Raw genomic sequence first — 25,074 nt, forward strand, 5'->3', positions numbered from 1 at the left:
ACAGTAAATACATGAAGAAAATAAATTCAAAAATGATTTTATAATGTTAACATATTTCTAAGCATAAGTTACACTACAAAGAATAAGAAATTTAAATGACTTTTTATAATGCAATTATATTTTCTGAATACACTTAATTTAGGGTGTGGCTTTTATTTTGTAATCTAAAGTAATATCCTTAATTTATACTACAATATGTAAAACTGCATATATAAAACAATTCATTTATTTGAAATTTTTGTTTTAGTTCTTTGCGTATTTGTATATCGACTTCAGATATAATCACAGTGGTTTGTTTGAAATACCTCGAAAATGTACCGACAGGCTAATTGGTTTAGTTATTTCTAATTTCTCAGTGATATATTAGAGGGAAGGCAGCTAGTCAACACTGCCCATCATCTGTCAAATCTTGAGCTACTTTTTTTTTTACCAACAAATAGTGGAATTGACTATCACTTTATAATGTCATCAAGGATGAGAGAGCTAGCATATTCGGCGATGGAAATTCGAATCCGAAACACTCAGATTGCGAGCCTAGTGCCATAACTTCCTGACCATGCTAGACCGTTACACAGTAGCCCATCTGTACTGTGCTTCCCACGAGTATCAAACTCGGTTTTATGCTGAGCCACTTGGGAAAGGGATACATAATTAAAAAACAAACAAACTAGTAGCATTGATGAAAGAATTATATGTTTATCTGAAATACTACTTTTTTGCGTCAACTATTTTTATAAAATTGATATTTTATCAAAGGACCGTTTAGAATTTACTGAAATCATTTATTGTTATTATTGTTTATTCTCAATATAAAGAGATGCGATTGATTTACATTAGAAATCTGAATATAATTTTAATTTACTTTTGAAAATTATTTTTTGTCAATTCATGAACAGTAATTAATATAAATGTTAAAGAAAAAAAATCGTGCACAGTGTAGCAGTCATGACAACTGCATTCGCTTACTGATACAGATATTAACGCTCTCTATACTAATTTTTGTTTGTATTGAGCTCCACATGGTTTGAGATGTTTGCGAGCACGTGACGTTTGTATTTTATGTAGTTTTCATTTATGTCTGTATGAGTGAACCTTTTAATTATAAATATTGCACAACTTGTAAAAATTTAATCAGACTGAAATGGTATGTGAATAGTAATGAGATATTTAGGTAATTGTGTTATTGTTAATGTCATTAAATTTATCTGAGACGAGGTAATTTTATTACGATTAATACTTAATGATAGTTACTAAGCCTAACTATGCGCAGTGGTAAGAGCAAACCGTACAACTTTGTACAAGTTACAACTTGAACTTTGAAGTACTACGTAGCCCAACGACATTCCATATCGTTAACGATACTAATAATAGAAGGATTATGTATCAATTTCCTATAATACTGATTTGACCACTTCACAATTTTTAAAATTACATAATTATTTTTATCAAACTAGAATTATCGATATTTGGAACCAACTACCAGTATCACTACCACAATATCATTATACCACACACAGTACTAGAGAAATACTCCGAATAGTTAGTTCCAGTTATTTATAAGTTTGAAAAAAAAATTAAATTTTATTGAAATTAGTGTTTGAATCAACCAGTCAAAGAAATGCAACTATAAATCAGAATATATGTAAACCACAGGCAGTTGCTTAATTACATTTCAATTAATAAAATATATTAAATCTTATACTTGCATGAAGAATTAGACTGTGTTTATTATAGGCTAGAAAGTAAGTGCTTAGTTGATTTTACTCTGAAAATTAATTGGTGTAACTGACGTACCAGTAATAATTTGCAATGTGAGTAATGGCTATATACAACTGTATATGTATCTACAGTTCAAAAGCAAAATACAGGAATGACATTTGATATATATAGTGTGTAATAAACAAAAACAAGCCCAAACAAAAATCGAATCAAACACTGCACAAATCAAAAGGATCCCCTGGGTACAGGTTATAATGTATGATATAAAATGTATACTAGATTTTGGAGGTGACTGTGAAAGTATAATCCACATTGTGGTGGAAATATACTGTCTATCATTCTTAACATCTGTTAGTCAGTACCACATGAAGGTATTCAGGAAAATAAATAATAAGAATAATCAAAATTAAATATTAATAAAACAAAAGAAATAGAAATTAGGAGAGCAAGATGTAGATGCTCAAGTTCACAACATCAACATTTATATCACTTGAGAGAAGGTGACTGCTCTCCCATTTTGTTTACTGTTATAAGAGGAGGATGGAATGCCAACTTCAAGAGGCAAGTTTATCTTAGTTTCCTTCAATTGATGTACTTTATTTCATTTTTTTTTTAATTTATTCTTTACTGTGAAGAGCTACCACCTTTCCTCAACTGTTTGCAAGCATTGTGGGATGTGGGCTTGAACACCTACAACTTGCTCTCCTAATTTCTATTTCTTTTGATTATTTTGTTGTTGTTATTTATTTTTATGAGTTTATTCAAGTGAAACTGGCAAATGGAGATTAAGACTAAAAGACAGTGTATCCCCACTGGATTTTAGGTCATACTTTCTCATTCACCTCCAAAACCTATGGTATATATTATATCCAACATTAGAGTCTGTAGCATGGGGAGCCTTTTGATTTGTGCAGTGTCTTTGATTTGACTACTGTTTGCACTTGTTTTTGTTTATTAGAATATCATTAGTTAATGGTTTGGATTTTCTGTTTTTAACACAGTCCTTTTTGATTTTGTTTCTCTTAACTGTTGAGTATTAATTTTGTATATATACACACACAGACATACATCTGCATTGTTTACTTGTGTTTGTAAGTATTCACATTTCATACCACATAGCAGTAGCATGGTTTGGTAGTGTAATCCTATTATTAAGGCCAAGTAAAAAACAGAACCTTTTTAGTGCCAAGCAATTTCAAAACAAGGGCAGAGTAGATACTTTTTTTTTCCATAAGAGTCTGTATCAAACAGAAATCTTCATTTTGTATTTTCATCAAATAATACAAAATTTATCACATAAAAAAAGGCAAAATGAATCATTAATTTCTTTTTCAGAAGTTTATTTTGTTTCTTTGATTGAAAAATGACAATTCAAAAAAAGGAAAAAAATTGCTAAAAAGTGAGTGGTGGCAACTGCAAAAATTGAAGTTGGGCAAGGATGGTAAATTTTTTTTTTGTTTTACTTTGCCTAATAGACATTAGATTCATTGGGAGCTTGAATCTATGTCATGATAACTTTTTTGTTGCTATCTTGAACACACTTTTTCTGTAGTTTTTCTGTTGTGTGTGAATTTTTTTATACGAGTAATTAATTGTAGAGAAATATTTGTATACTTTTGTTGATTGTACAAAGAACCATGATTGGAAGAGGTTGACATAGTGTATTTAATACTAATTTTCTGTGTTATCTAAGTTAAAAGTGGGTCGAATTATGTTAGCTGGAATTATAACAGACCAGGTTTCGTTAGTGTGTAACTTGTGTAGTTAAGACTAGTAATATGTAATGATCCAGTGTGGTTGTTTACATAATCAGAATGATAAATTGTTTTCATTGACGACAGTGTGGTTTTTAAAATTAATTATATACCTGATGGGCATGGAGCAGTTGTTCAAAAGAACATATAAACAAAGGTTATGCATCTGTGAAGTCTACATACACTGGCAATACATATATCCATTTTTCAGTTTTAAAACATACCCTAGCCTTTCACTTAAGTTAGCAATGTAGGCAAATGACAAATATTTAATAATAGGGCAAAGATGCAGGCCTGTGCATCACTTGTAGGAGTAGGTGGGAATTTACAAACCTAAAAGCTCAATTTGTAAATTCCTGTGAAGCTTAAGTAAGGTATGATATGCTGCTAAATCACATCTCTTTGGCCATAACCCCTCAGTGTGGATTCTTGTAAGTGGTGAGGGGACCTCCCAGGGAAGGTTCTGTTCTTTTAGTTTACTTCCTCTGGGATCTAAACATCCACCCACATGTTTGCTGTGTGTGGGTGACCCGTAAAGAGGAGGAGAGGATCCTGGTGATTAAGAGGTCCAACACTAACACACCATTTTGGCCTTGAATTCCTGTACACAGGTGGCCTTGGGGTGCCCCCTCTTGGGTCAGCCAGTTGGTCCACTTGGGCTAGAGTCAACCAAGTACCAGTGTTGGATCAGTGATGTCGAGAAAACCCACTTGTAGAGAAAAATATATATGTAAAAATGGCTCATTTGGGTTAAGAAAATTTTTTACATAGAAGAGCGAACAACATTTCGACCTTCTTCAGTCATCGTTTTATTATGGATCCTCTAAATAAAAACTAAAAAATTAAAAAACAGTCCATAGGTAAATGACCATGTCTTGAAGATTCTGAGCAGTAATCTTCAACATCTGTAACATCTGTTGTACCTCATTTTCTTATACTATATTCTGTTTCAGACAAACCTTTTGGGCAGATGTTTCCCTTTTTTGTTCAGAAGTGACTAGAGAGACTTGCTGGCTCTCCAAAGGCAGTAAAGAAGCTTCAGTCTGGTAACATATTGGTGGAATCATCCACATCTCAATACAGTGAACTCCTCTTGCATTCAAAGGTGATTGGGGATATACCTATTGAGGTTACATCTCATGCTACTTTGTTTTCATCATGAGGAGTTATTGTTGAGAGGGATTTGAAGAACATTCCAAAATCAATGATTCTCACTGGTTTCTCCACCCAAGGAGTTTCTGCAGTGAGGTGTATCTCCACTAGCAAAGATGGAATTATGATGCTGATCAGTGTCCTCATTCTGACATGTACATCACCATGTGTCCACCTGCCACACCATCAAGGCACGTTATCTTAATTGCAGGGTATGGCCATACATTCCAGACCCTCTCAGATGTCTTCAGTGTCAGCAGTTTGGTCACTCGAAGACATCATGTCAAGGTTCCTTGAAATGTGCTCATTGTGGTGGCAAAGACCACGATGCCTATGAGTGTGAAACAGACCCTCATTGCATCAGTTGCAATGGCTCTCACCAGTTCTACTTTCGTTCTTGCCCTAAATGGTTGGAAGAAAAAGAGGTGCAGCATTTGAACATGATTCAAAACATTACTTATCCTGATGCACAAAAGTTGCTGTCCACCACTTCATCTTGGACGTGTGCTGCTGCAATTTGTTCCACTACTACAGTGGGAGTGCAGACAGATCTCTCTGTGCCTCCAAAAGAATCGTTCTTGAACCAAATGAAGTCTTTTGACCTCCATGGTTAACTTCAACACCCATCTCTGTTCCTAACATACATTCCAGCAAATCTCAAGATCCACTTCCTTTGGTTCCAGGTACGGGCATTTCTTCAGGTACATCATCTTCTCCCACCCCAAGATGCAAAACGATTATTTATTCACGTCCTCAGTTGCTGGAATCTTCTTCCAACAGTCAAGACCTGCCCAATTGACCTAGGGTAGGATCCATGGAGGTCGATAGACCTCTCTCAAATAAGGACAGTAAGGAAAAAAGATGTGGTTATAAACAGAAGGGTTCTCCACCTAATTTGTTGACACATAAATAAAAATGGCCACCTTGATACAATGGAAATGTCGAGCTTTACGTTCTAAGCTGGATGACATCAAAACACTGATTGCTTCCTACCCTACCATACTGTATGTCTTTCTTTACAGGAAACATTTCTGAAACCTGCAGTCACCTTTTGGCAGTTTTCTTTGTACGGAAATGACAGGCTGTGTGATGGATGAGTGCATTGAGAGGTAGCACTGTTGGTTGATCAGCATGTGCTTACCCTGTCCTTGCCACTTAACACAGCCTTGGAGGTCATAGCCATCCATATTTCCTTGGGTCGTACCATTACTATGTGTTCTCTTTGCCTGTCATCTGGAGATACGCATGATCCATCAGACTTTGATGCTCTCATTGAACAGTTGCCATCTCCCTTTTTAATTCTGGGAGACTTTAATGGACATCATCCCCTCTGGGGAAGTGCTGATATTGATGGGAGGGGTTGCTCATAGAGCAAATGCTGACTGATTACAACCTTTCTCTTTTCAATAGTGGCTCTTATACATATTTTTATGTACCTAGTCTGTCTTTTACTACTGTTGATCTCAGTTTGTTTCCCTTCACTATTCTCCCACTTTTCATGGAGGGTTGACAATAATCCACAAGGCAGTGATCATTTTCCTATAATTTTGAGAAAGACTGGCCGTGGTCAATGTCACCCAACCTGCATGCTCTGGTGGAAGCTGGATCAAACAAACTTGCCCTCTTTCACTGCTCTATGTGGTGGCCGTAACTGACTGTATTATACAGGCAGCTGCTCAGCTGTTTAATGTATTCCTAAAATCTTGACATGTTTTCCATGTTATCCCTGTCCATGGTGGAATCCTGCCTGCCACATGGCTCGGAAGGCTCAAAAACATGCCTGGAATACTTTTCCTAGGTATCCCACACTCTCGCACCACATCGCTTTCCAGCAGGCCTGGTGGGTAAGATGTCAAAGCCAGAACGGATCTTGGATTAAGTTCACAACTGGCTTATCTTCTACCACCAGTTCCAAACTCATATGGGACAGGATTTCAACAGGTCAGTGGGCAATATAATTCAGTCCCCCTCTCTGATGGCGAAGAAGTAACTGATACCTGGAGCATCTCCGATATTCTAGGTGAAAGCTTTTCCTGGATATATAGCACTTCTGCTTCTTCCTCCACCTTCTTAGCCATCAAGACTTGGGCAGAGCAATCACCTCCTTGTTTTTGAGCTGATTACCTCTGTGACTATAATCATCCCTTTACACTGGTGGAACTCGTACTGCACCTTCATCGGTCTGGCAGTACGTCAATCAGACCTGATGATGTACACTGTGACATGCTGTGCCATCTATCTCCTGCTTCTCTTGCTATTTTTCTGATTGTTTTTAATTGAATCTGGCAGGAGAATGTTTTTCTTGATGCCTGGAACCAGACTATTGTCCTACCTATCTCTAAGCCTGGGAAGGATCCTAATATTCCTACAAATTACTGTCCAATTGCTTTGAGGGGCTGTCTTTGTAAAACCTTAGAGAGGACAGTTAATGCTCATCTTGTTTGGTTCCTCGAATCAAACAACCTACATTCGCCCACTCAGTGTGGGTTCCAACAACAGTGCTTCACCATGGACCACCTGATTTGATTTGAAACGTCAATCAGAGAGGCCTCTCTAAAACGACAACATCTTGTTTTAATATTCTTTGGCATTGAGAAGGCTTATGATACAACATGGAGGCATGGTATTTTGCGAGACCTCCATATATATGGGTTACGTGGTCATTTGCCCAGTTTTATTTAAGCTTTTAATGGACAGGCAATTCCAAGTTTGTGTGGGTTCAGCACTTTCCTGTTCTTTCCTACAGGATCATGGAGTCTGTCAGGGCTGTGTTTTGAGTGTCACACTTTTCAGCATAAAGATTAATGCTATCACTAAACAACTCCCTCTTCTGTTGCAAATGAGCTCTATGTTAATGACTTTCACATCTCATGTCAGTCATCAAACATGAGGTATATTGAGCAGCAGCTACAGACTGCCCTCAATCGTTTACTGAAGTGGACCACAGAAAACGCTTTAACTTCTCTCTCTCTAACACTATTTGCATGCACTTTTGCTGCCAACAGGATATTCACCCTGATCCTGAACTTCATATCAGTGAAGTTTCGCTGCCAGTGGTCCCTGAGACCAAGTTCTTGGGGCTAATCTTTGACCATAAGCTGACCTTTATACCACACTTAAAGCAGCTATGGGTCAAATGCACAAGAGCACTGAACATCTTCCATGTCCTCTCTTCCACCACTTGGGGAGTGGATCAATGTTCTATGCTAAAGATATATCGTGCTCTTGTTTGATCGAAACGTGATTATGGATCACTGGCCTATGGCTTTGCCAGGACCCCTTGGCCTTAAAGATGCTGGACCCCATTCATCATCAAGGACTTTAGCTCTACACTGGGGTGTTCCGCACTTCCCCGGTTCAGAGTTTATACACAGAGTCTCATGAACCTTCTTTGCACCTCTGCTGTTTGCAACTGTCTTTACTGTATGCTTCATTACATCGTTCCTTTTCAAACATCCCACCTGCCTTTGTCTTTTCCTTCCTTTGTTGGCCATACTTTTTCAGAACAGATGATCTGCCATTGTTCCTTTTGGTCTTTGTATCCAGGCGCAGTTGGATGAATTGGGTCTGTCCTTGGATAACATTACTATATCCACTGGTTAGCCCATCCCACCATGGATTATTAGTCCCCATATGTGACCTGTCTTTAAGTCATCTGAGAAACGCATGTACTCCCGATTGGAAATACTGTCTGTTATTTGCTGATCATCTTTTTAACCATCCCTTCATTTCTATTTATTTAGATGGTTCAAAATCAGGTTACTGTGTGGGCTCTGCCATGGTTTGTTGTGGTTCAGTTGTTGCGCACAGAATCCCCTCTACAGCTTCTGTGTTCACTGCTGATCTGTGTGTCATTTCTCTTGCCCTGGATCACACAGAAGCTAAGCAGTATTCAAACTTCACTATTTATACTGACTCGCTTAGTTCTCTACTGGCCCTGAAATTGCTTCACGTTAGTTCACACCCTGTTCTCACTGACATTCAAAACTGACTGGCCCATTTCTCTTTAACAACTACTTCTATCCAGTTTTTCTGGGTACTGGGCCACTTTGGTATTCATGGGAATGAGCTCACCAACACCACAGGTAAATCTATCTGCTCTAGCACTATCACTGCTGTGCCTGTTCCATCCATGTACTATGGTCCTATATTCAAGACTCGGCTCTTTGGCAGTTGACTTGGAATGAACAACGTGAAAACAAGCTTTTTCAAATAAAACTCTCTATTGGACTTTGGCTGTCTTGCTTCTGTAAGGATCAGAAAGAGGAAGTTGTTCTAACTAGACTACACATTGTTCAGTTTTTTAACTCATCGTTTTCTTTTATCTGGGACTGATGCACCAACGTGTTGTCTGTGTAACACTCAGGTCACAATGAGTCACATTTTACTTTCTTGCAGTCATTATGACTCTTAATGACAGCAACATTTTATACATATTCTGTCTCAAGGTTTTTCCGTAACGTTAGACAGTGTTATTGGCGATGGTGACACTGTCCACCTTAGAAATGTTTTTAGTGTTTTAAAGGCCATTAATCTTTTTAATGCTATTTAAGTTTTTTTAATTTGCACATTAGACCTTTTTTAATGTGATTACCTTTTAAGAATCACAGTCCATCTAGTTTGATTTAAAATTAGAAAATGGCCGTGAAGTCAAATAACTCGAAACCAGGACTGGAGAGCCCAACTTCAATGACTACTACTGCTGTTTGAATTACCTGTTAATCATCCTGGCGAGTTATAATTAAAATTTTGCTTCAAGTCTTTTAAAACTTTAATTAGTTTACTTTCTGAAAGTGTCCATAACATAAAATAACTCAGAATGAGGACTGGAAAGCCAACTTCAGGTGACTAATGGTGGTTTTTGAACTTACCTGTTAGTCTTCTTGGTGAATTGTGATAATTACAGTTATGCTTCAGAAAGTCCTTTACAACTTGTATTACTGTAGTTTTTCTCTAACTGCTGTAGATGAGATGTAAAAATTGGTTTTAATGCTATTTTTGTTTTTTAAATTCAAAAATTAAACTTAGTTTTGTTTTACCTTAATTTCCTTTTATGAATTTTAATAATTTTACTTTAACTTTTTACTGGGTGTTTGGTGCAGATAGCCTATTTACTTTGTGCCATAAAACACCAAACCAAACAACCAACCATTTGGCCATAATACATATGTATTTGTTGTAAACAAAACAGTCATTCATATTTTATCTCTGTCTCTCATCCAACCTTTATTTTTCAGAAATTCCTTTATTTTGTAATTCCTGAACATCTTTAGTACAAGTAGAAATACTGAAGAGGGCACTGTATTAACTTAATTATTATGCTCCCATCAAAATTGTTAATGTAAATATAAAAAAAAAGCCTACTTGGTGACTCTTGATATGTTCATTTAGAAACAAGAGTCCAGTTTTCCTTGACTATTAATAATGACTTTTCATCCAACTATACTGCAGTTCACTTAACTAGCTTTTTTCCTGCTACTGTGAATGTGATATTTTTAGCTAATTTTTTGTATGACACCTTATCAAAAGCTTTTTGAAATGGCTCACTACACCATGTCCACACCCTTTATGTGATACTAGTCTAGGCATTTTGTTACATTATTATGTAAGTACCATTCTTGAAAACAAAAAGATAAATTAGAAATAAGACAAATTAGTCTGTTATTTCCAGGTCAGATATTACTATTGTTTTTAAAAATAGGAGTAACATAAGCAACTTTTAATATTCAGGAACCTGCACACTGTTTAGTGACCATCCAACATTTAAAGAAAGGGACACACACCCAAAAATTTAATTAACTTTATTATTAATAATAAGTTATGCTTTAATATCGTGAGAAATTTATCTGTCACTATGCCAAAATTCTTTTCTTCAGTCACACTTTTGAATTGGTCTGTAGACCAAGGAAGTATAAACAGGAGAATTATTTTAATTAACAAAGTAGCTTAATAGTACATGCATATGTTGATCATGTCACTTATCAAAATAATCACTGGCTAATTCTAACAGTGAGAATAGCAACACAAACAAGATATGTGCAAGAAGTACCAAGATAGTCACAAATTAGTTACCTCGTGAGGAATTGCAGAAGTGAATGATGTTTAATAGAATAGGTAATTTATTAAATAACAAAATCCAATGTACATATAAACTATCATTACAATATGCATGTGCAACAGAACAGTGTTCAATATTAAACAGTGAAACTCAGTATTGAGTGACTCTATATAATTCTACAAATATTGTGGACAGTATTGAGATTGTTAAATATTATTTAACAAATTTTCTTATTATATTTTGAGTTTATCTACCTGAACGTTTTTAGTATGGTACTCACACTATTTATCCAGTTTTAATTTATTTTTTTTTCAGTCATCGGGAGTAATTATTGCTGGCATTGCTTTAGCTGCTTTGGGATTTGCTGGTAAGCTGTCTCTCTAGTTGTACAAATAGTGCATTAAAAGGTGATATTTTTCAAAAGTTTTTATTTTTGATATTTGTCTGTTTTTTTTCTACCTTGCTGAAACCTTTGTACATGTTAAAATATTTAAGTATCGAAAAAATTGTATACAATGGAAAAAAACACTATGGTAAGATAAGATTCAGTGTGTTATTCATTATGGTGAAGTCCTCTACTTTATTATTTCACAAGTTTTTAGCCTTAGCAATGAGTTATCATGAGTGCAATATAAATTCTGTTGCAAGTAGAGCATTAAAAAGCTCAGGTTTCCAAGGAACAGTATAAATATTGAAGTTTTCTCTAGCTTGCAAGTATTCAAATAATTACTTGAATCTAATATTTAGATTACAAAAACAGTAGGAATGATTAACTTGTTTAAAATTTCAGCCAAACCTTTGAATTAATTTTCCTGTTATAATTATAAGGTTAAAAAAAACAAATTTATAGATAATAATAATGGAATCACATTACAGTTGTGTGGTGTTTTTGTCTTTATAATAGTTAACTTACTTTATATTTTTATTGATTTCTGAGTTCTGAAAACTTGTAAGTAAAAGCAAAGAGTAACTTCCCTCAAAAGAGGCTAAGGCTGCATGGAGGACAGTTAGCTAATTTAACCATTTGCACCTTTATTTGTTAATATGCTGTCTGTCTTTCTAATGAAATCACATAAGGGAGGCTTAACATTGCAAGTTGTACTATTATTAGGTCAGCAAAATGTGTGCATGCCACAAATCATGAGAAGAGTTGTGTACTCTATAGGCTAGAACTCAGCATGATACATGAACTTTAAAATTAAGAGATAAAAAATATTTGTTATGCTTAGTTTTGGTTTTATTTATTTTTGAAACAGAACACTTTTGGGGATCTTGTGCAAGTACCTTTAGTATATAACCAGGGGTAGAAATATTCTAAATTTTCAGCAGGACACATGTCCTGCTGGACAGTGAAACTTGCCGGACATTTGAAATTTTAGCAGGACACCTCAAAATTGTCACTGGACATTACCGAAAACAAGAAATCAAGTAGGGACAATTATTATATAAAACAGAATCATTTTATTTATAGCACTGAAACATTATTTCAAAGCAAGTGGCAACAAGCCTTGTATCCAGGAAAAATGACACATCAATCAAACTCGTAGATTTAGTCATCCAGCACTAAAACATCAGCTGATGTAGACTCAGTATCTCTATTGTCTCTACATGTGTGAGTTCCATGTGGACTCGCAAATTGTCTGGTTTTTTTACTGTTCTTCCACCAGGATTCTACAGACTTGCACAGTAATTCTGTGCTTGCAAGATCACAGGTCTTATTCTTTGCTAATTTTATTGTCATCAAGTCATTAAGAGAATAATTTATTAGTTTGGACCACCAGTCATCCTTAATAACTGACACCTGGGAAAATTCATGTTCTGGTTCAGCAGATGACATGGAAATCACTTGCATGAGGCATACCAAGGCCAACACTGTTGACCCAGGGAAAGGTTTACCATCCTCAACAGTAATTTGACTTAACATGTGGGCCCACAATCCACTTGCACTACTAGCCAGGGACTCATCTGATTTGGCAAGTCTTGTGGCTTTGAGCAGTGTCTCGTGTAAGTCAGCTTGGCAAATATCAGCTGCAATGTCTGGAATTCATTATGGCCATAAGATGACAATGCTTCCTTACTTTTATGCCAGTTGCTTGGTTCAAAAATTTGAGAGGTACCAATAAAATCCTTATCAAATTCTTCAAAACTCTCATTCAGATATGTGACAATTTTACCTATGAAGATGGCAGTTTTTTCAGCCACAGATTGAGCAACTGTCTCTTTTGTGGCACTTTTGAGCCTCTGGCCCTTGTCTGACCACTAATAGCAATCACCTTTCCTCTAAGTAACCACTTGCCAGGTTGTTCACATGTTGTGAGCTTTTTAACAATTTTCTGGGATCTCTCAACATGCTTCAGATAGCCCAGCTTTTCTTTGCAAACAGTGAGTTTGTCAGAAACAATGTTTACACTAGCAGAATTGTCTTGCATTTTGAGACTAAGAGATGTCAAAACAGGCAGAAGTGCCAAGAGTATGTCCATGTACAGGATGAATTTAAGGCTTGTCAAAGTACTGTATGATCCTGCAGCTTTCTGTCCATGTTCCCCTTTGTTATGCAGCTATACTTGAGGCAAATGCTCCCGCTAAAGCTGCCAGTTATGAGAAACTGACTCCAGAGCGTGCTCTTTGTAGGCCACCCACCAGGTTCCAGTCCCTTTTGTTGGCTTTACCAGTTTCTTTGAGGCCAGCCTAGTTCTGTGGCAAATTGTTATAAAACTTCCATAAGTTTTCTGAAAAGGTTTAGATACTATCAAAGTAAGGGATGTTCTTTATGGTCTTCTTAATTGCAAGTTCCAATCTGTGACTAACACAGCAGAGCTCGAACAATTAAGGCTTTTGCACCTTCAATCTGTTGACAAGTTCTTTATTTGTGCCAAAATTGACAGCTGCCAAATCAGCTGTCAGGTATACAATTGATTCAAGCCAGTTGGGAAACTTGCCATATATGGACAATGCTGCAAGTACAAAAAATTAGTACCCAATATTAGTTACTTTCTGTAAAAAAAAATGTAAATTTGTACTTTGGAAACTTCAATTGCTCCATTATCTATTACGCTAGTTGTGATAGGTTGAGCTCCAATTCTGTCAGTGGTAAATACATGGTTCTTCTTGGTTTAAATCAATTGAAAATGCTTGAGTTTTCACTGATATATATTAATAATGGAATGACTATGTAAACCTGAATTAAAACACAAATGTACATGAAATATTGTCTATTTTAATTTTTCTTAATTAGGGAATTCAGGATAAATCCAGAAAATTCTCACCCCTGGTCATTAAGAAACCTTTACCTGAACTAAGTGCCTGTAGCAAGTGTTCAGAATCAGCCTTTTCAACTGACTGCAGACACAGGAAGTGGGTTACTGGATAACAGTCACTGTCCAAGTATCTTACATAGACTATCTTCTGCTCAATGTTGGCAGTGTCTGTTGAGCTGTCAGTCATAATGCCAAAGAATAATGAGGTGTGCAGACAAGATCTGACATTAATTTTAATTGTTTCTGCAATATACTTCATAAAGATAACTGCTTGTTTGTCATTGGCATAATGTTCTGTTAAGTTCATACCAAAGTTGTGCTCCTACAGCAACAGAAGCTCTTGAAAATCGCTGAATGGTTTGACATTTAAAGCCATATAAAGGGCAGTCCTGAACAGCACAAGCAAACAATCTTTCTCAGTCTGGTTAAGTTTGCTCAATTCTTTCATCATGGACATTAAATCAAGTGTTTGTTTTGCTGTCTTAGCTTGACAACTTAGACTGTGGGTGCGACTGTTTTCATGCTCCTTAACAGCACTTGCTCCCAGGTTGGAAGATCCTGTTATGAAGGTGTTCTTCTGCCTTCCACTATTTTGGTCATATTCCTGACAAATTGAGCAAAACATCAGTCCAGTAGCATTATTATACTCCAGCCATGGTCGGCCTCTATTCCATTCATCCTGGAAATAACAAGTAGGCTTAGTGCCAGTACTAGCAGTAACAGTTTTCGGTTCAACACTTGGGCTTGGGTCAACAAGCTTGGGTTTTGTCACTCGGGGTTCCATAGTATTGTCTTCTAAATCATTAGTCTTGCCCATGAAGCCAAACTGAAATAGATCGTGAGACTTTCCCGTTTTTTTACTATCAGATGCCATGGTCAGATCATCGTGAATGTTTGGCACTCACATGACTATCCGGGACGGCACGGATAAGGCGACCTAAAAAGCACGTTTTGTGATCATTCACGACCATTTTTTTAAATTTGCTTTTTTTTTTCTTCTTAAATTAACTCTTAAGTTTTGCAAGTTATTTTCCACTCATTATAGAATATACTTGTAAGCAAAATCTTTGGGCTGTGCATACACAGCTTTTTGCCTCACTTATGTTTGAGGGGATGATGTATTTGTGTCCAATATGTTAGGAATATGACCACCGGTCATGATGTCTGGTGATAGATGGGAAGGTGCCGGTCAAACTTGATTTTTTAATGGACATGTTTGGCTTTAAATAGAAAATTTCGAACCCTCATAACAATGCTTGAACTATTCTCCGTCTGCCATATCCAATGCTACTGAGGTCTTTTGCTCATGTTAAAGTCCTACTGTTGTGAAGTGTGCCATCTTGTCAATATTACAAATTCACCAGCATTGGATTATGTAGAATGTCATCCTTAATTGTTGAGCAGATCTTGTACAAAACAGTAATCTCTCATTAAGAATGATTTCTTCTCTTGAACTATCCTTTTTCATTTCTTTTATTGATTTTAATTTGAGGATACAGTTTGGTATAACTCTGTGATTCTTACATTTTAAGAGAAATTTGTGATGGTTCCAAAACCTATATAATTTGATGTCTGTTTTTTTCATAAACTTTGATGAACTTTGACAAATTTGTCACTCATAACAAAAGGTAAAGAATAATTTTTTTTATAAAAGTAAATATCTACATCATTTAGTGAGCTATCTCAATAGTTTTATCTTTAAAAAATATCTCAGAACCAAGTTTAAAAATTAAAAAGGATTATGAAAACCTCAAAGAGCCAAACTACTGTAAGAACCTCTCAAACTTGCATGATGTGTTGAAGGTAAAATCACAACCTCCACAGTGTACGCATTATCATGAGAGTGTAACAAAAGTATATCGGAGAAAATTGACACCATGTCAGAATTGGAAAGAAAGCAAATTTTAGAGAAATTATGCTGTGGAAGAATAACAAATGAGATTAAAATAGTAGCTGACAAGGAATGCAGTACTAAAATGAGAAATGTTAAAGAATCAATTACCATAGTGGTACATGCACATGAATATGTTTTTTTTCTCTTGGCATGGCTATCTCTTGAATCCTTGCTGGCTACCATTTGTTAAGGAAATCAACAATGTATTGAGTTATGTTGAAGTCTATCTTAAAAGTGATTTTTGCCACATTTTTTTACTGTTTATTTATCTAGCTTGCTTTTGTTGCTATAAAATTGATTACACTATGTAACAAAATTTTTACTTGTTCCTGGGTATAAAGTGTTATTTCCCAATTGTTTATGCCTAAAGTAAATGGAAAAGACCCACTTTTTTCTTTAAACTTTACTTTTGTGACCTGGATAATGAAATTTTCAAATTTACCCATTTTCCAGAACATTCCAGGTAGATTCAGTGTTGAGTATCTGATAGAGAATTTTCTTGAACTTGCAAGAATTTTCTAGAATGTTGTAGAACTTATGAGAATTTTCTAGATCTTTCCATAGTAATATATATATATATACAGGAGCACACCATTTACTACTTCAGTTTAGTTCTAGCTGCCTAAGTGAACACATAGACCTATCTGATTTTATCAGAGATGGCATCAGGAAGCTGCAAGCATTCTCCAGACACATTCTGCTATATATGTGGCCAATTTATCAAGACGAGTGAAAACATACTTTGTGACAGCATCTGATTGAAGTATGATGAGTATGGCTGGGAGGTTATCACAGACTTCAAAATGGTGGCATTCCTGATTGGCCTTCAAGGAAGCTTTACCAAGTTTCCCTGTTATCTTTGACTTTGGAACAGCAGGGACATCACAACACACTACAACAGGAAACACTGGCCACAATGGACCGAGTTCTCTGTGGGGAGGCACAATGTCAAGTGTGAGCCACAATTGGACCTCCAGAAGGTGTTGTTCCCACCATTGCACATAAAATTAGGTCTTATGAAACAATTTGTCACAGTTCTTGATAAGGAGTCTGCAGTCTTCAAGTACCTTTGAGACTTCTTCCCTAAGCTGTCTGAGGCAAAGACCAAAGCTGTTGTTTTCGTGGGACCACAAATAAAGAAGATCCTGGAGTGCACAGAATTCCCCAAGAAGCTCAGTAAGAAGGAAAAAAAAAGCTTGGGGCAGTTTTGTTGCAGTGATTTGGGGCTTTTTGGGCAATTACAAGGCTAAAAATTATGTGTAACTGGTTGAGGCTCTGATGAAGAACTACAGCAAAATGGGCTGCAGATGTCCCTGAAAGTCCATATCCTTGATGCTCATCTTGATAAATTCAAGGCGAACATGGGAGCATACACAGAGGAGCAAGGCGAGCACTTCCATCAAGATATACTGGACTATGAACGCTGCTACCAAGGAGCGTACAACAAAAACATGATGGGAGACTATATTTGGAGGTTATGTGAAAGTGATTTATATTACAGTCACAAATCTCGAAAAGCTACTCACTTCTAAACATTTTTGTATAACTTTAGTATAAATACATGTAAGTCTTGATTCATATGTTGTTTTATTCAAACCTTACGTAAATGAAAATGAGCAAATTTATCTGTTTTTACATAGAAAATAGGTTCATTTCTAAATCTCGTTATTCAGGTCACAAAAGCAAAGTTATAAGGGAATAATGGCCATTTTCTGTACTTTTACAACATAAGCAATTAAGAAATAGCACATACTATCCAGGAACAAAATTTGTTACATAGTGTTATTTATTACATATATTACATAGGTTTCCTTAAATTTTAGTGTAATCATTCATGTTATGTTTATCTGATATAAACTATTCTAGAAACTATCTGAAAAGTTCATTATTTTTGCATAGTTAATCTTTGTTTTGGAATCTTGTGTTACTAGACCTATTTTAATGTTACTTGTGGAAACTTTTATTAAATGCTCGGTATTTAGGAAAGAATGTGAAAATTTACACAAAAAAGCAGAAAAATATGGAGAAAGTTGAGAAAAAAATTTGTTTCACATTTCAAGTCTTAAAGGTTATTAATGTATTGATAAAAATGTTTTGGATAATACTATGGAATCCATAAACCTTCTGTCTGGGACAACAAGATAAAAAAAAATCTGAGGACAATAAGGAGATTGTTGGCTCATCAAGACTATTTCATTTACTTCAAGAAAATAAATTACAATCCAACCTTAAGTAGTTACCAAGCCCTTTCTTAAATTTATTACTTCCACCACACTTGAGGATAACCAATTTTAAAGGCCAACTACCCTGTTGAAAAATTAAAACTACAAGCTAAAGATGATTTATCCTGCCAAAATTTGTATTTATGCACCATTATTCCACAGTTACTAACATGCAGTTTGAAAAATGATGATGTATCACTTATTGATCTTCTTAATTATCTATCTGTAACTGCTTGTTTCAAGAGTGTACAGTTTCAGAGATCTTAACCTGGCATCTGTAACAATCTTTCCATCTCATATGCTTGTTGGATATGTTTTTTCACATCATTTGATCTATTGGTAAAAAAATATGGGGTAAATTTCATGGGAGCCACACAGGTTTGGATAGCACAGTAATAAAATTATTGAAATTAATGTAACAATATCATGTTTTTTGTCTGCAATCTGAGCTCAGTATAGTTGATTGCCAGCTCTAGGAATATGATATAAAATTATTAAAAAGCTTTTCAGCTTTTATGTAACTCTCTTTGAACAGCTTAGGTCAGTGTTTCTCAGCCAGATTTGTCAGACAGCTTCTGTATTTGGATTTTGGTCATCATGATCCAGCATTGTCTCTACAAGGGTTAAAAAAATTTGTCAAAGTTCATAACAAAGGTGATATATGCACCTCTCAGACATCTTGAGAACTCAAAAAAATGTTAACTTGGTGCAGTCAACTTGTGACACCCCTATAAACAAAACATGTATTGCTATATTCATATTGAGCTGATTGTGTTCACAGTTTGAAAACAAAACTCTATTAATTATTTGTGTTTGTTCAGCAGGGTGATGGGGGCAGGGCAGTTAGATTTTTAAGAATTATAGCTAGATTATTCTATTATTTTATGTCTTGGGCAAAATGAATGAGAGTGAAATCCTTATGTTCAGTTTGCCAAGAGTAACTTAAGGTTGATAGTGGGTGGTGTTGACTTACTGTCTTCCCTGTAGTTGTTCTTCAGAATATTGAAAGGTAATGGCAATAGCCCTCATGTATCTTTGCATCAACAATCAAATTCCAACTTATATATGTAGATAGTTTGGTATTTCGTGGAATGGGTATCATAAAATTAGAGTATACAAGTTTTTGTAGATATATAACTAGGATTTTATGAATGTTGACAATATTTGTTGATGATATTAGACATATGGTTATCTGAGTTGTGTAGTAATAAGAAACAAAACTAAGGCATTAGAAATATAATACTTTTGGTTTTGTTTTTGTTACATAATGTTTGTGGTCTTATATAGTTTAAGACTAATAAAAGGAAGTACTTCATTTTATTAAATTAGTTTTTCAAGTTTAATCTATGCTTTCAAACTGTTAAGTTTGTCTTGCATTATAACATTACTACCTAAATTATCATTAAAACTCTTACAGGAAGATATGTTTCACGTGCATCAAAAGGAATGTCTGAAAAGTTACAACAACATTTGAAATCTTTGCCTAATGCTGCAGTAAGTATTTTTTTGGTGGTGAGTAATTAAAATAACTTATTTTTTTTAGTAGAAAAATCACAACAGAACTGTAATACAGTGTTGTAATACTGACATTTGTCAATATTTCTGAAAATTCAAAACCTGATTCTTAAAAGTCTTGTCTTGTTATTATACATTAATATTTTCTAACATGTAATTCGGTTTTACAAAAATATTTATATTTAGAAGCAACTATTTTGTGGTTTCTGTTTCACTAGTCTCCTGAATTTTGCATCAAAATCTTATGCTAAATATTGTGTAAATTAGGGATTTCAATGCTCATCAGAAATATACAGCTACAAGTTCATTTTATATTGTAGGTAAACTCTTCCAAAATCTGTCTATTTTAATGATTATATTGAAAATGTCTTTTTTTTTTTTAGTCATTTGCCAACAGCAAGTATTACAAAGGTGGATTTGAACCAAAAATGAGTAAACGAGAAGCTGGACTTGTTCTTGGTGTTAGGTATGTTTACGGAAAATGAAAACTTTTCTTTTATATCACACTGACTAGTCTAAGGAAAAGGTTTTAACTTAACATGTACCCTATGTTTCCTTGAATGTAATGTTAGTAATTTGTCATTGTACACTTTAAGTAGCATCAGTGCTCATTCATGTGCGCGTGTGTAACAATATATATATAATTGATTAAGTTTTATTTCTTTACTATTAATGCATATATCAATACATTTGAAATACCAACAGTATTTGTATCAGTTTGTCTTTTTTAGTCTGTTTTTAATCATTTCTTTGGAAAATAAGTTTATGCTGATGTCTTTCCAAAATAGTGTATACTGTTGATACAGAAGTTGAATATGTTAACCCTTTTGCAACAGCTCAATATAATATACACAAGTTCATCTGTATATTTGCATATGTTAAGTATATGCACTATAACTTTTGATACAGCATGTGTATCTTCACAAAATTTCGTAGTGTTTTTAGTAAAGATTACAAGTATTTTGTACACATAAAAACTGATTTTTAATGAAATTTTTTACTAAAGATATGTTTGAAAATATTGAGTTTGTTTTGTTACTGGTCTGAGTGCAAGTGAATTCAGGTTATGATTTAAAAACTATTCTTTGTCCCAAAAATCTCAAATATTGTTTGTGTAATCTCTATATTCTCCAAAATACATTTCAAAGATTTGTAAGATTATATTTTGTTATTTTCTATACTCTAATTATGTGGGGTCTGTGGTCACTTAACCAACCTCCCAATCATCATAAAAAATTAGGAAATAAAGATAATTTATGCTTTTTTTTCACGCTAAGATGACTACATGTTATAAGGTGAAAATACAAGTATTTAGTCTAAATAGTGTAAGTATCATAATACTACATATTTATAATGTTTTATTATACAGACCTTCCAGTCCTGTCTAGTTAACATTACATAACTTGCATTCATTGATGTTGTGCATGTTCATTCATGTTACATACCTAGTAATGAAAAACTGACCATTAGTTTTCTCTGTCTTTTTTTGTGGACTAGTATTTTGTAATATGTAGTCATATTTTAATTATTATACATTATATATGCATTTAGATTATTACTCTTTAGAAATAAATTATTAAACTTATTTTCCTTAAAATATAGAACAATAAACCAAGAAATAAAACAAACAATCATCTCTTCTTGCTGCAATCTTTGAAATCTATTGCTGCTGGACATAGGTTGCTAAGCCTTTTAAAATTTTGCATTGGAGGATATCAAACAAAAAATTTTGCTTTGGTTATATATATATATATGTATTATACAGTTGAATAACCAAAAATTCATAAATAACTATAAAGATACCATAGAATTCCACATTAATTTATTGAGCTTAGTAACTAAGATGTATTAAGGTTTAAAAAAAATGTGAATGTCGAGCAGACTAAAGATGCAACCTACCTTCTCCAAATCTTGGTTCAGAAGGACTTGGCAGCCTTTTTACAGGTTACAAGGGCTGAGAAAACCACTAGAGGACATTCTAAGCTGTTAATTGGTTATTCACATGTCATATATTGAAGTAAGTGTATATAAGGGATTGTTTTCTAACATGGAAAGAGGTGAATGGAGCTACTGTGTTTGATTCAGTACATAAGCCATAACTCAGCAGAATGAAAAGATATGAGATTCTTGTTTTATATTCTAGCTCAGGGGTTCCCAACCAGTGTGCAAGATAACATTTGTTTTGGCCACCTTCACCTTTATTCTTAAATAAATAATTACTGTGAGGGGTGCAAGAACATGAACATTTTTTAGGGGTGCGGAGCATAAAAAAGGTTTGGAACCACTGGACTAGAGGAACGGCAGCTAGTCATCACCACCCATTACCAACTTTTACAACTGTAATAATAATGTTATGATTTCATTCACGAATATATTTGAAGTTGTTTTAGTCAACAATGATCAGGTGAAATCAGTTAACTTGTATAAAATTATTATTAAAACATTTTAGGTGTACTTTAATCTGTTTCTGTGTTTATATACCTACCACACACACACAGATTTAAAAAGATTTATCATAGCTTTCTCTTTCAGCCCATCAGCTAGCCAAGCCAAAATCCGTGAAGCACATAGACGAATCATGTTGTTAAACCATCCTGACAGAGGTATGGTACATATGAAAGTTTTGTAGTATTTTAAAACTACTGTCAGCAGCTTATGTTTCTTAACTGTAACACATAGCTGAACTACATTCGAGGCACAATAACCAAATAAACAAGTTACATTTTAGATGTTATGTTGCTACTTTTAATATTTTTCTTCAAGTGTGCACATTTCAGTTATAGCACTAAGCTATTTATTTTACACTTATAAATATATATGTAAAATTTGCAGGTGCCAATAACAATACCTTTGAATTTACAATCAAGGAACTATTATATTTTGCTAAGAGCTTAAAGTCAAATGGTGTTTTGTCAAGTGTGCCATGCTTCTTAAAAAGAGTTCTGCAGCAGCCTCTTTTAGAATCCAGGTTTCTGTTGACACAGATGTTTTCTTTATAACTATCATGTACTGTAAGTTGGCTGAAACAGCATCTAGTACTGGTGGAAGTTAAGTTACTAGTTAAAACAGTTGTGACATTGTGGACAGCTGTGACAGACTACTTAAATATTCATCAATCTGGTTTGAACTTGTTGATTCTGCTTCTTGGGTGGAGTTATTTCACTCTTGTTTGATTGTTTCTTGTAGTTTCTGAGTTTGTACAAGTTCTCTTTTTCCTTGGGTTTTTTTTTTTTAGGGGGAAAATATGTTGAAGAAAGTGCAGAAATGGGAGTCTGTAAAGTATACTCTGGAATTTGTGACTTTTATCAGAGGATGTACAACTTGTGAACATCCATTGGAAAGCTCAGTCTGTTCAAAACTTTCACCATTTGTATTAGATGAATGTTCTTTTCTCTTCCCACTGAGCAGTGCAGTGGTATCACCTCACACTGTTGTCTTTGTAATATGGTAATAAAATACCTAAAAGATAGAACATTTATTCTCATAAATATAGTTTCATTATGATAATGATGATTTCATCATAAGTTCACAGCTAATTCTCAAGACTATTTTCAAATTCATAGATTATTTTACAATGAAAACTAAATACCTGAAGGTAAAGATAAAAAAATATTAAAATTACTAATGCTGCTGTGATTGATGAAAGATAGTTTTTTACTTTCTTTCACAAATAGCGTAAAAATGTATCTCAGACCAATCATATTTTCAAATGTTTCTGGGCAAGGACCTTTAGATCTTATTCCTTGGAGTGTCTTACTTAGCAGAATGCTTCATTACAGGATAATAACTGATCTTTCTAGGAGAGAACACTGAATAATTTTTTAGCTATGCCTCTGATATATAAACTTTTCATGCTCTTAATATAGCTAATATACCTTATGTAGTCTCTTCATTCAAACATGTAGTTCTAAACACGTAAACTCTTGAGCTAATTCTGTATTTTATGATGGTAAAATGTTTAAAAAAAGTAAAATCATGTAGTTACTGTATAGTTGAAATAAGTAAAGATTGAAAAAGTGTTAAAATCTGTATGGTAAAATGTTTAGTGTGTTGTGTGTTTAAATACATAATTAAATTAATTCTGGATATTCCCACTGTTTCTTTCTAGGAGGCTCTCCATACCTCGCATCAAAGATAAATGAAGCAAAAGATCTTTTGGATGGTGGAAAAGGAAAGAAATGATAGATAGGACTGTATTTAAATTAACTACATTTTAATAGTAGTGTACATAGTTTCATCGGTATCTGTTAATAGTTAGTAATAAAATATTGTAAGCTCTTTACCTTGTGATGTTATTTTTTTGTGTTGAATTTCTATACACTAGAAAATGATTCTACAAGAAGAGTATAATCTTGTCATGTGACACTGAAGAATAGTATTAACATAAGCATACATGTATAATCAATGTGCCTTAATGTACAAGAATGTTCCTGAAGAATGGATAAAGTTATTTTAGTAATATCTTAGGGAACAGCTTTTAAAATAGATACAGTTATTAAAGTAAGAAATAGTAACTTGTCTTTACAAAAGGATACGGTAAATGTTGCATTCCATATGGGAACAGTCTTATTAAAGTGAGATTATATTAGTGGTAATTAATAATTTGATGTCCTGTAAAATAATTATGTATAAAAATTACTATTCAGTCAATTAATGCTACGATAATAAACTAGTTGAATGTAATTAAGTAATGAGTCTGATAGTTAATTGATTAGCAAGTTTCCTTAATTGTCCAGTTCTAATGGACATAAGAAAACAGTTTTAAAGAAAGAATATAATCAATTTCGTAAGGAAAAAGTTTTAATATTATAATCAGTGGCATTTACAAAAAAATGAAACTAAATGAATTTAGTTTCATATACTGTCAAAGAACCATTTTAAAATGATATTAGAATTAATAGAATTCAGAAAGTGATTCCAAAGAATCTAATTAATTTCATATAAAAATAAGGAAAATTGAAGTATCAATTAAGGTTATTTGTCAGTAAAGTAAAGGAAACAATCCTAAAGGAAGAATACAGTAGTTTTAAAGGGTACATAACCTCATTCAGAATTTGGAAGGGTATCAAAGAAATATTGTTAAAGAAAAAATACCTGTTTATTTGGGGCTTTTCTATAAAGACAGTCATAAAGCATGAACACAGTTAGTATTGTGTGGAATTAGAATAATAGTTTTAAGACAAGAATAGATACAGCATTGCTTAAATTTAATGAAAAAAAGTGTATAGAATATATTATCAAACCCATCCAGTAAGTGTCAATCATCTTTACATACAAGAATGGGTTAATGTTATTGAACATACATGAAAAATAAATCTTTAAAGCTAGAAAAACATTAAATACCAACAAAATATTATTAAGCCTGTGTTAATTTTTTTTTACCCATTATATGGATGAACTGGAATTCTAGACTAGAAAAATTTGTAAGTGGATATGTTAGCAAAGAACATTAAAACTCGTTTATACACAATTTACATTATTAGACTATGTTAGTAACTTACAT

The 25,074-nt window shown here is 34.0% G+C and overlaps 1 protein-coding gene across 5 annotated transcripts; it reads left to right on the forward strand.

The window, feature by feature from the left end:
- Positions 1 to 1,002: 1,002 nt before the first annotated feature.
- LOC143232574 (mitochondrial import inner membrane translocase subunit TIM14-like) lies at positions 1,003 to 23,853 on the forward strand. Of its 5 annotated transcripts, none has more exons than XM_076468170.1 (6): positions 1,003 to 1,144; positions 10,999 to 11,050; positions 19,474 to 19,568; positions 19,955 to 20,037; positions 22,104 to 22,174; positions 23,680 to 23,853. In XM_076468170.1, exons 1-6 carry the CDS (start codon positions 1,142 to 1,144, stop codon positions 23,751 to 23,753), a joined length of 378 nt encoding a protein of 125 aa, XP_076324285.1. In that variant the 5' UTR covers positions 1,003 to 1,141; the 3' UTR covers positions 23,754 to 23,853. The 5 variants fall into 5 exon arrangements, with proteins under 5 accessions (XP_076324285.1, XP_076324286.1, XP_076324289.1 ...); XM_076468171.1 differs by having other exon boundaries at positions 19,474 to 19,550; XM_076468174.1 differs by having other exon boundaries at positions 1,029 to 1,171; positions 10,999 to 11,090.
- Positions 23,854 to 25,074: the final 1,221 nt, after the last annotated feature.

The sequence above is a fragment of the Tachypleus tridentatus genome, chromosome 11 (genome assembly GCF_004210375.1).
Source record: "Tachypleus tridentatus isolate NWPU-2018 chromosome 11, ASM421037v1, whole genome shotgun sequence".
In the NCBI taxonomy this organism is placed as follows: Eukaryota; Metazoa; Arthropoda; class Merostomata; order Xiphosura; family Limulidae; genus Tachypleus; species Tachypleus tridentatus.